The sequence below is a fragment of the Sminthopsis crassicaudata genome, chromosome 1, assembly GCF_048593235.1.
Source record: "Sminthopsis crassicaudata isolate SCR6 chromosome 1, ASM4859323v1, whole genome shotgun sequence".
In the NCBI taxonomy this organism is placed as follows: Eukaryota; Metazoa; Chordata; class Mammalia; order Dasyuromorphia; family Dasyuridae; genus Sminthopsis; species Sminthopsis crassicaudata.
This window is the reverse complement of record NC_133617.1, coordinates 374,072,071-374,084,196: the sequence shown is the minus strand read 5'-3', so window position 1 is coordinate 374,084,196 and position 12,126 is coordinate 374,072,071. Positions and strand designations below refer to the sequence as shown.

General features: G+C 41.2%; 1 protein-coding gene across 5 annotated transcripts in view; it reads right to left on the bottom strand.

Annotated features, from left to right (window-relative positions):
- Positions 1 to 2,931: 2,931 nt before the first annotated feature.
- The window catches only part of MAPK4 (mitogen-activated protein kinase 4), a 204,265-nt gene continuing 195,070 nt past the window's right edge, over positions 2,932 to 12,126 (bottom strand). For 4 of the 5 annotated variants that reach the window (XM_074279374.1, XM_074279375.1, XM_074279376.1 and 1 more), the window contains 2 exons: positions 10,691 to 10,892; positions 2,932 to 3,900 (listed from right to left, as the gene is read on the bottom strand). In XM_074279374.1, coding sequence (XP_074135475.1) covers positions 3,216 to 3,900; positions 10,691 to 10,892 — 887 coding nt within the window. In that variant the 3' untranslated portion in view covers positions 2,932 to 3,215. The remainder of the gene's footprint in view (positions 3,901 to 10,690; positions 10,893 to 12,126) is intronic. The other variant, XM_074279378.1, reaches the window with a different exon arrangement.

Sequence of the window (12,126 nt, the reverse complement as noted above, 5' to 3'; positions counted from 1 at the left end):
TTTTTCTATGGGATCCCCCTGGAAACGAACCTTGGGGGCAGAAGAATGCCTTAAGTAAGGGTTGCAATCTTGCTGGGTCATTGCTCTATTGGGGGAAGCCTGAGTTGTAAATGGAAGTCTTTTTCCCATTTTTTCTCTAATTAATTCTCTGGTGAACAAGAAGCACAAGTCTGAGGATTCACATCCTTATCTTCAGTGGAGGAGGAAGCCTTTTACATACTCAGGTGGTTGCCTAAAATTTCTTGTGTTGTTACCACACTACAAGTAAAAGGAAATACATTCAGCATCCTCTAGGATTAGCATAATGCCCAAAAGTTAAGTTGGTATCAAGCTGGTTAAAATGATCTCTTGTGGTCTAATGCTTGATCAACAACTCAGACATTGTTGTAAAGGTGGAGAGGGTAAGATCTCTCTCTGCACTAAATGTTTATAAGTTTCCAGAGCTGAAATTTGGTCTAGAAGAGTGGAACTTTGCTATAGGGTGATGAATTTAGAGAAAGCTCTCAGATGATCAATAGCATAGAGACAACTGGCTAGCAAGAATAATTAATGAAAATGGGAAACTATAGATGACTATTTTTACTGATTCTTTGAATCCCGAATGTGTTCTCTTTTCCAACTACCTGTAATACACTGATGGCCTTACTCCTGGGGGGGTCTCATTCAGTCTAGCAATGCTCTTGAGGCCTTTGCCAATATTGCCTTGCCCCCCAAATGAGTATATGTTTCATGCCACTTGTCCCAGGAATAAAAATGTCTAGTTATAGATTTGACAGTTCCTGCAGGCAGTCCTTACTTGTGTATGAAAATTCAGGAAAAATGAACTGATTTTGCTACCATATTCCTGGCTACAGTTATCTATGGAAATTCATCTCTATTTGTGACTATCATCACTGGTGGGCCAGGGACCAAGGCTTGTGAGTTCTATCTAATTTTAGTTTAGATTGTTGGCAAACACATCTCTTCATCATGTTTAATAACATTTAATAGATTTTTTTACATGGGTAGTCATAACATTTATTCTGGTACAACAGTGATATATGAACCGCAGGGTTAAGAGCAGCAATTTTTTCCTTTACCAAAAAAAGTGATTTCCTCCTATCCCTTTCTTCCCCACACAGGACAAGATGGCATAGTGTGGAAGGACAGCGATTCTTTTCTTGAACAGTTTCTATTTACACATTCTCCATTAAAAAAACTTTTGGTCAGCTTGAATAAATCAATTTTTTAAATATAAGCCTATGCTGTATTGTTTGTTTCCATGTACAAATGATCATTAGCGGGTTAATATTTAAGGTGCTCAGAGGTGTAAGTGAATCCCAAGGCTACTTTCAAATCCTAGGGTTTAATCATGTGTTTATATGTTTTCTAGCTTTCTCCTGAAAGCTTTTACGGGGGAAGAGGTTGGATTGCCATTGCCAGCTGAATGGACAAAGGACTCTGCTATAGTCTATGGATGTGGACAGGTTGAGGGCCATGGTAAGGCAAGGACCTGTACCTCTATAGGTTCATGAGATCTTACACAAAGCCACCCACCAATAGGGTGTGCGGGTATGTGTGTGCTCTCTCTCACACACACATCTGGTACGCAGATACCCAAGCACAATTGTAAAGGATGACAGTCGTCTCTTTGGGCACCTCTATGCCAGTGTGCACTGGATGCTCAGGGTCCCAATGGTGGTGTCCCTCTTGGGCAGTGCCCCCAGGCTTCCTGCCACTCCTGACCAGCTACCAGAAGAGGTAGTCGTCCTGTATCCTTCTCCCTTCAGGGTCTTGTCCTGTGCTCAGTGAGTCCCATGCACTAATTCAGGCTGAGGTGTTAATGGATTTTAATGGCTTAAATGTCACTTTTCTTGGTAACAAGTTTGCATTTTAAAAGGAGGTCTTTAGACCAAAGTTATAACTATTGCAGTGGAGTATCAGGCCCACTATGGGCCAGAGAGAGAGGGCTACTTAGCAGTGAGGCAAGAGGCTTTTGACACATTTTATTGCTCATGTCATACCCCATAGTTGTCTGCCTCTTCTGCTTATGCATAGGGCTGTGTGTGTGTGTGTGTGTGTGTGTGTGTGTGTGTGTGTGTGTGTGTGTGTATGAGTATATGTGGGTAAAGATTGCAGAATCTGGCCTTAGGAACATCTTTCAATGACTGTACTTTAGGTTCAATAACCACTTAGATATAACTCAGTGGTTTCTGCCTGCTTCCCTGACTTGTTGGCTTTTGCCTGGTTCCCTGACTTGAGGACTATCTCACCATTAAGTGAGCCTCTTGTCATTGAGAGGAAATGGAGGTCAGACTTTTATATATATATTTTTAACCCAATGACTGCCAGGTTGTCTAGGTCTAAAGCTCAGGAGGCTCCAGTATCTGGCCCAAGATGGCAAATGAAAACATTTGTATTTTAGAAGAACTATAGAATATGACTGTTCTTGCTTATTAGGGAAAGACCTCCAACTTCTAATTGATGGAGGAAGAAATCCCTTGAGTTTCCCTTAGTTTCTGAAGAGAAAGCATTTCCATGGCAAAGGAAATGGCATGAAGAGCAAGTCTGGGAGTCAGGAAGAATGATTTCTACTACTGCTCTGCCACTAACTCACTCTATGACCTTTGGGAAATGACCTTTTATTTCTGGACCTCAGTTACCTTATCTGTCAAAGGTGGGGATTGGACTAGATTTTTATTTTCCCCAATGTTCCTTTGGGCTCTGATATTCTGAGTTTGTGGATTGCATTCTTTATGAACCAGGCAGGGGCTCCTCCTCTTTGGGAAGCTTCCTTCTTCCCATGGCTACAAAAGCCCTTCTCTTTCCCCCTTCCTATCTTCCTTCTCCCAAAGTCTTCATCCCCAATAATTTGTTCATAAACTGACTATCCCAGTATTCTGTACAAAAAGCTTATTACCCTAGACTTATATTCAAAACAGATTCCAGAGGTTAAAAGGCGCAATCATTAAGGCAGTTTAATAGACTGAATGTTTCATTTGTGTTTCCTGATTCCCTTAAGGGTTCTGTGAACCCTAAGGCATCAGAAAGGAGGCTGGAGCTGTTTGTCTTTGATTAAAAAGTATGGGGCACGCTACCCACCCTCTGTCGCAAAGGACCGATACTCCAGGAACCAGGGTGGCCCATTTCCCCCCTTTGGCCTGGGTCTCTAATGCCACGGGGCTGTGGCCCTGCCAGCTGAAGAGCAATGTTCATGAATGGCAAGCCCTTCAACTTCACCATCTCTCCTTTGGATAGGGTTCAGTCTGCACGATGTCACTGGGGTGCTCTGAGATACACGCCCCATTGATCTCGCTGAGTTTGTTGTCTGGCAGGTCCTCTGGCTTGGTGCAGAGTTTCAGGGCCCTGGAAATAAAAACATCCAAGTCAAACTGGGGGTCGGCCCCATTGTTCCCCTCCTTGGGGTCCTTGCGGTGCTGGGGTGAGGCGGGCAGGCTCCGTTCCTGGATCTCTGGGAGTGGACTGGGACACTCAAGGCCACTCTGGGTACTCTTCACCCATTGTGCAATCTCCAGGAAGAGGTTGGATGGCTCCTCTTCCAGAGGGAGCTCAGTAGCTGGCGCCATGGCTGTCTTCTTCCAATGGGACAAGTCTAAGATAAGCTTGGGTTCTGAGTAGTGATGGGGCTTGTTGTCCCTCCACAGTAACTTATCCAGATAGGACGGTGATCCCACCTTGTAGTCACAGGATCGCCCACAGTCAGAGTCAAACACCCGGTCCATGGACGAGTGAGACTGCTCCAGAAATCGTTCGGAGCTACTCTGGGAGTATTTTCGTGGGTCCACCTGGACCTCTTCCACTATGGATTCTGATCCGGCACGGGGGTCCCGCTGAACCTCACTGGTGTCGAGGTACCTGTCCTGCCTCCACTCCAGATCAGAGGACAGGCTGACTTGATACCTAAGAGAAGACAGACAAAAAGGATGAGACAAGAAGCTAAGGAACAAGCGGGATTACTGTTAGAGAGAAAAATGCCCTCTGAGTTTTCTATCTATACCTATATCTATCTATATCTATAGCTATCTATACCATACCATTAAGCATTTACTTAGACACATGTCACTTTGATAACATCTTCTAAAATCCAAATCACAGGATGTTGGTGGGATCTGACTCCTTTCATTTTATAGACAGGGAAATTGAGACCCAAGAGAGGAATGTTCATAAGTTCATAGATTTAGAGGTAGGAAGGACTTTATAAGTCATCAATTCCAATCTTCTCATTTTACAGATGAGGAAATCGAGGCTCAGAACTTAAGTAACCTGCAAAGGATCTTGTAAGTGTCTGAATTAGGATTTGAACTTGTGTCTTTTGTAGTTTAGCTCTAACATTCAGGCCATTATCCCCTGCTGCTTCTCAGTGTACCATTCCAAGATCCCACAGTAGCTAGTGATACAAACAAGATTTCAGCATAGGACTCCTGCACAGATCCTGTGCCTAGTCTCCTACCCTGACCCTGAATTTTCCCTCGCTCCAATGGCTGAGTTGAATTACAACCAAATTTGTAAACTTCTCGAAGGCAGAATCAAGGGATCTGGATTTTCTTATGCCCTCCTCCCTACTCTCCATTCCCAATAAATACACATTGCACCAAGTACATGATTGAGCACAGAACAGGTGCTTGATTTATATATTGGGGGAGAACAAGACAATCAGGGTTAAATGATTTATCCAGGGTTATGCAGCTAATAACTGTCAAATATCTCAGATTGGAGTTGAACTCAGATCCTCCTGACTCCAGAGCTGGTTTAGTGCTATTTAGCTGCCCTTGATATATTTTTTCAGACATCTTTGGGAGAAGCTGAAGGTTCCCAGCATTTTTAAAGTTTTCTTAAAGTCCAGGAAAGATGGAAGTGCTGAATAGGAGGAATAATTAGGCAGACAGCACCAACTGAGCTCCTTCTGTGTACATACTTCTTGGAAAAATATAATAAAGACAGCTGGTAAGTGAATAGGAAAGGGAATATGTCTGAAAAATACATAAGGACAGGTGGAACATGCTAATTCTCTTTGTGGGGTGATGAGACACTGAAGACTCCCATATTTCCTGTCATTCGCTAATAGCCAATGTTTCTTTTGGGTCAGGTATTGTTCCCAACCAGGGGAGTTCTTTAAAAATGCACTAGGCAATACATTCAATCAAAGCCCCACAGCAAGCATGAATTTCTTTTCTTTCTTTTTTTTTTTTTAATAATAATGATAGAGTTTTATTTTTCAAAAAATATGCAAAGATAATTTTCAACATTCACCTTGCAAAACCATGTGTTTCAAAATTTTCTCCCTTCCTCCTCACCTCCCCCTTTCCCTAGACAGCAAGTAATCCAATATAGGTTATACATGTGCAATTCTTCTAGACATATTTCCACACTTATCAAAAGCATGAGTTTCTTAGAGACACAAGAAATGAAGCAATGAGAGCCAAAGGAACCCAGTTATTACTAAAACAGGAGAAAAGTGATGGAAGAGAAGAGCCACAGTTCAATAAATATTTAATACTTACTATATGAAAGAATACCACAAAAATTGATGTTCCTGTCCTCAAATAAGTATGACACAAAGGTGAATTGTGGGAGATGGCCCTAAGTTGGGAAAACTTCATGGTAGAGGTGGCATCTGGGGAATCTTTATAAAGAAATTAATGCAATTCAGCATTTATGAAGCACTTACTACTACAAGGCACTGTCCTAGGTGCTGGAATTCTGAGAAGTGGAGATGAAGAGGTAGTAGTACATTCCAGGCACATGAATATCCATGGAGAAGAGAAATGGTATGTCCAGAGTTTAGAAAGGGGGATAGGCAAATTTTATGGACTTGATTATTTGCCTGAGACCAGACTTGAAGACCCACTAGAGTGGGGAAGAAATAGCCTGGACTGGAGTCTGGAAGTGGGATGTCTAGTCCAAGTTCTTCCCTTTGTTGTGGGCATTATTCTCCTGATTTGAATGTCAGTTTCTTAATTTGTAAGTGGGAGGATTAGATTAAATCATCTATAAGGGGCCTTCCAGATGTCCATTGACCTGCTGTTTCTCTCCACCTTGAGTTACCTCCTAAATGGTGGTATAGTTCCTTATATCTAGCTATTCCCTGACCTATCATACCACACTCTAGTAATATTCCTCCTCATCCTCCCCCCTACCTCTTTCCATTTCTGGCTCTGGAAACAGTAATCAAATTAACAATATAATTCCTGGAAAGTCCACCTAAAGTGATTGCACTGTACTTCCACTCACTGTCCTTATAAACTCCCTGACCAAGTCACCCTTCTTCCCCTTTTGTAAAAATGTATCTTCTTTCAGAAGAGGAACAGTCATGCTTTTTGTATTTGTATACCTAACATTTAGAATTGTGTTTGGCACTTAGTAAGTGTTCAGGAAATATCTTTTAACTCATTGATATATGATTTTAAGGAACTCTCTCAGAGCTATGTCAGTGCTGTGGAGGTCACTGATTAGAGGGTGAAGAACAGGGTGCAGCTGGAGACAGAGCTTCTTAATTAATCTAAGCTTTCCACATGATTTATGAATCATTCAGTCTCTGAAGAATTGCTCTGATGCACATGAAGGGGCTTCAAAAGCAACCAGAAAACATCTCTCCAAACATAATCTGCCTAACAAAAAGAACCTGTCCCCATCTTCCCTTGGAAACCCCCTACCCTGTACCCATCATATGTCAAGTGATTCAAAAGGACAATTTAATTGTCTTTCATTTATGTAGCCATCTGTCAGTTGCCCAAATGTAGTAGGACACATACTTGAGTCCCTTGTCCTTACTTCCTTGTGGTGTTCTAGCTGCAAATATGATGTCTGCTTCTATTTTTAATTCTTGAGCAGTCAGAAGTCCCTGACCCTCCCATCTTCCTGGATTTAGCAGACAAACACTTATAAAATCAGAAATGACAGAGACAAAAAGCATTTCAGAGATTATTAAATCCAAATCACTCATTTTATAGACAAGGAAACATTACTTACTTGGGGGTCACACAGTAGTTAGTGACTGAACTGTGAATAAAACCCAGGTCTCTTTACTCCTAGGCTAGCCTTTTACTATTCCATACTATTTCTCAAGGCTGGACACCTCAGGAGCACCAAGCTTTCCCCAAGAAGGTTCAGTTTCATTCTGGCATATGTCATGACTCTCATTTCCATTCCTCACTGGAAATCACATAGCAGTCCCTATGAGAATTTTATTATAGTAAGCTCACAAGACCAAGGCCAAAATACGACAGCTTTTCTAACCTCAGACTTTGAAGGACAGAGCTTGGAGACTAGAGGTCTGGAACAAAAGAATGGCTAAGGAAAAAACTATGTACCTTGAGACTCAAGTTTGCTCAACCCTAGAAACACTACTGTCATAACTGATGAGGAGTTGACAACTTATGAGCAGAAGGGTACCAAGTGATTGTCTCCAGGTTATTCTGATGAGTGGTGTGTGTGTGTGTGTGTGTATGTGTGTGTGTGTGTGTGTGTATGCGTGCTATTAATTCTGATGTGTGTGTGTTTGTACCCACACATGTATGATGGGAGCCCACAGTAGCCAATAGGTTTCTTTACTCAAAAATCTCCTTTCTTCCACATTGAACTATTAGAGAAATGAACTGAAATGAACAGGCTTCTTCTAACTGCAATCACTCAAGAGAGAGGATTAAAGCCTCATAGATTAAGAGCTCATAGACTGGGATTACACAACTCTCTCATGTTATAGATGAGAAAATTGAGATCCCAAAATACTGTAACTTGGCCAAAGTCACCTAGAAGGGCTCATTCTACTCCACCACACTGGTTAAAGGGTATTATTTTTATTGATATTTTTCAGATGGAGAAACTGAGGTATAGAGAGATTAAACAATTTGCTCAAGGTCACTCAGCAAGTTGGTGCCATATAGATCTAGAATTTGGGTCTTGCTTACAGACTGGGTATGATAATGTCTATGTTGTGTTTTTATCAGAGCAATTACTTGCATGTGGCTCAAATGTCTGTAACATCTAACATGTAGGAGGGAAAGTTGAGAAACAATAATGTAAATAAAGCCATTGGTGGCCATATAAATCCCCAAAGACATGCTACAGAATCTTTCTTTCTAAGCTCAGATATGAGAAAGCAGCTGAACTATATCGTGGAAACCAAACATGAGAATGAGTAGATTCATTTTTACTTTTGTTTCACAGACACTAGGGATCCAAGTCCTCAAGTCTCCAAGTCTCCAAATCTATATGAATCTTGAGTAGTCCTGAATGATTTTGGAAGAATTCACAATAATAGTTCATACTTGCTAAAACTATATTTATTTTAATCAATAGGGCTGTTCATGGAACAATTGTTACTTGGTTAAATTTAGCATTTTCTCATCTTTTAAAAATTCTTTTTTTATTTCATTGCACAATGGGCTCTATTCCTAGGCACCCATTTTACTTTTAGCTAGCTGTCATTGATCTTAGAGAAAGTCCTACAGATATGTTCTCCTTCCTTCTTTCAAAAGGGGAACTTGTTCAAAGGTCCTCATTACTAAGAATTTATTACTTTACCTGTGTTAAGCCAGCCCCAATGAAAGAGCTTTGTTCTTTCTCACTACCTGCTGTTAAGGATAGATTTAGCCTGAATCAAATTAGAGGGCAATTCTAGGGGTAGTCAAATCTTTGCATTGGAAGGATCCTCAAAAGTAATCTAATCAACCACACTGAAAAGGTGAAGCCCATTTATTAAAGTCTGTAATAACATTATTCTAGTTTGAGGAGCTCACTACTTAACTGTGTTCCTCCAGGAGTGGGAATGATTCTGACCTAAGCCAACTGCCCTTCCTCATCCAGTTTCTCTGGGACCAATGATATCAATTTCTACTATGACTGGCTGGATTTGGGGTGCCATTCGTGGTCATTGAAGAGAACTTAGCCAACTAGCTCATCAGCCGATTTAATTGGTGCTTGGGTGGTATTAGCATGGTGGTTTAGCTCATTAAGCGAACCACTGATGCATTCTGTTAGATCCTATGTCAGTTCCCTTGCAGGTAACACTTAGTAAAGTAATCCCTAGATACTATATCTCCTAATACAACTCCTGAGGTTATTCTCTTAAAAGTGGAAAACTGTGATCAAAAGCAAAAGACTTCCCTGTGCTTAGCAGAGCTGCAAATTTCTAATTAGCTCATGTTTATATAATGCTTTAGGGTTTACAAAACATTTTCCTTACCAGAAGCCTGCAAGGTTGATAATAGGTTTTTACCTCTATGAGCTACTGGGACTCAGAAGGGTTAAATATTTTGTTCAGGGTCAAGCCAATTAGCAGGTATCTGAGCCAGGATATAATTCAGACTTCTTGACTTTGTCAAGCCATGTAGAACCACCTGTACCCCCTTGAGGTACAAAAGCAGAGTGATAGGTCAGCCTTGGAGATCAGGTACCTCTGTGCAGATTGTTCCTCTTCTGAAAACCCTTCCCCTTTCTTTCTCTCCCAGGTTCATCTCATGTAGGTTCAAAACCCAAACTCAGATCAAGTCCTGTCTTTTCTGAGATGTCTTTCCTGACCCCACAGCCTACTGTGCTCTTTTCCTCCTTACCCCAGCACTAGTCATTTGCATCACTCACATAACTTTTCATGTGCAACCCAGAGTGTGCCAGGAAATATTTAATAAAAAAACTGCACACTTATATTTAATCTACATTACTGATGAGTTCTTTATTGCTTTTTAAAAGTCTAAACATTTACAAGATAATAAATTAAACCTCATTTTTGCAGTATTTTCCAGTTTCTAAGGTTCTAAATTCTCACTTAGTTGGGGGCAGCTAGTTGGCACAATAGAGAAGAATTTATTTTCATGAGGTTAAATCCAACCTCAATGACCTTGGCAAGTCATTTAACCAGTTTGCCTCAGTTGCTGATCTGTAGAAGGAAATGGCAAAACACTCCAGTATCTTTCCCAAGAAAACCCCATCAGGGCACATAAAGTTGGACACAATTTAAAAATGACAATAAAATGCTCACACTGAAAACTTAATAATTGGCTCCAGAATACTCCTGCATGTAAGCTCATGACATCCACCACTTAGGCAACTATGTCAGGGGTTGTATCTTATTCTTCACCATGTCCCCTAGAATCCCTAAAACTATATGTTAGCGGTGTTCAGGAAAGCATTGTTGGTGATTGGTTTCTTACACTATTCCTTTGCATTGCTATCAACTGAATTGGGGACTTCCTGAGCCAGAGAGGGGAATATCTCGTGCCTTTTTATATCCTTTGCACACTGCCTTAAAAATAATAGCTTGCATTTGTGTTGTGTTTTCATAGTTTTCAAAGTGCTTCCCCGTCCATTAACTCATTTGTTCCACATAACCTCACAATTAGCACAGTCAAATAGAGAGGACAGTAATGGAAGAAGGTAGTGGCTACCTAAGTCAGACTTGAGAAAGGTCACTCATCTGTTTGCTCATAGAAAGGAATCACATCCTGAGAGGGCAGGAAGAACCACAGCCTTTATTTACCTGACTGTGAGGGAAAAAGGCAAAAAGGATAAATCTGGCTGACAATAGGGAAATGCATCTCAAAGGTCAACTTCTAAAGGCTGCTGGGATGTGTGACCAATGACAAGGAAGGTCTCTAGGTTGGGAAGGTAAGGTGGATGGGAAGGTGCAGGGGAGTATAATATCAGGTAGGGCAGTTGCTTTTGATAACAGGATTGGAAGCCAACAATACTGCACCTGTCCCAGGTGGAGAGCTGGCTCTGATTGGCTGCCATCAGTAAGATGTCATCAATCTCATCCTCAATTCGGAAGGGCTGCTGGGAGGTAGGCTCATCCTCTGGGCATGAGTAGGGGCTCATGTAGGGGTGCTGTAGGCCCATCTCTGCTGTTAATCGGTCCATGGGGTTGAAGGTCAGGATCTTCTCCAGAAAGTCGATAGCTATGGGAAACAAAGCAGAACAAGATATAGATGTCATTCATTGCTCACTACTAGGCTGAGGGAAAAAAAAAAAAAAAGATTGAGAACATATAGGACCTATGAGATTTTCCTTTAGAAGGAATGGTTGACAGGAATGAATTTGGAGTGAATCTCCACTAAGGACAAACTATGCCTGGAAATGGTAGGGATGACGAATGGATGAAAAGATGCTGGATAGAAGGGTTGTGAAAGCTTGAGAAATATCAGATTAAGTCATCATTTCTGAAGTTCTGTTTTCCTTTCTACTTCTAAATTATTATTATCCTTCCACACCCTGTTTCTCCTTCAGTTTCTAAATTGGTATAGTGGAAAGATGATCTCTCTGTAATCAGAAGACCAAAGTCATTTGATTTTGTCATTTGCTAGCTGTGTGACCAGTGATGACAAATCAGTCCTCCTCCCTACTAAGTTTGTGGGCATCCTTATAGTGATGATGATGACAGTGACCAGAACTATGCTGAGCACTTTACAATTATTTCATTTGACCTTCACAACAACCCTGTGAGATAAAATTATTATTATCCCCATTTTGCTGATAAGGAAATTGACAACTTCTGGGAGAGGTTAAGTGATTTGCTCAGAATCACACAGCTTTGTCAGTGTCTGAGGCTGAATTTGAACGCCCCAGGTCCTATGCACAGGTGGATAAGTGCAGGGAGTAGGACTGGGGCAGACTTTACCATTTCACAATTTTGTATAGGGCTGACACTGATGTTCAGGGCATCACTTTCCTTATGGGTAAAATGAGATGTTTAAACTAGTCCTTTTTTGACTTTTAACATTCTACAATTTTTTCAGCCTTGAATCTGGGTCTCATTTTCTTGGTCTTCCTGCCTCCACTCAAAAGTACTTTTCTAATAGTCTGCCAAGGTGTTTGAAACTACCCCACTCAATATTTGAACCAGTTCTCTTAGGTTAAGGCATTTTATCTTTAGGAAACCACTATTACAAATGGAAATTCTCTTGGGAGGTGTGACACATTAGGCTATCAGCCATTCACACATTTCAGGAGTTTGTCAGCAAATGTTGAAAAGCACAAAACAAAGGTCTGAGGGAATGGGAACAGGATGAGTGACTTTTGAAGGGGTAGGAGTGGGGAAGAAGATCTTAAATCTTAGAATGAGGTGCTTCCTCAGGGATCACAGGTATATTCTCTCAGTGAAAGCCTTTAGATATCCCTTGGTCCCAGTATATC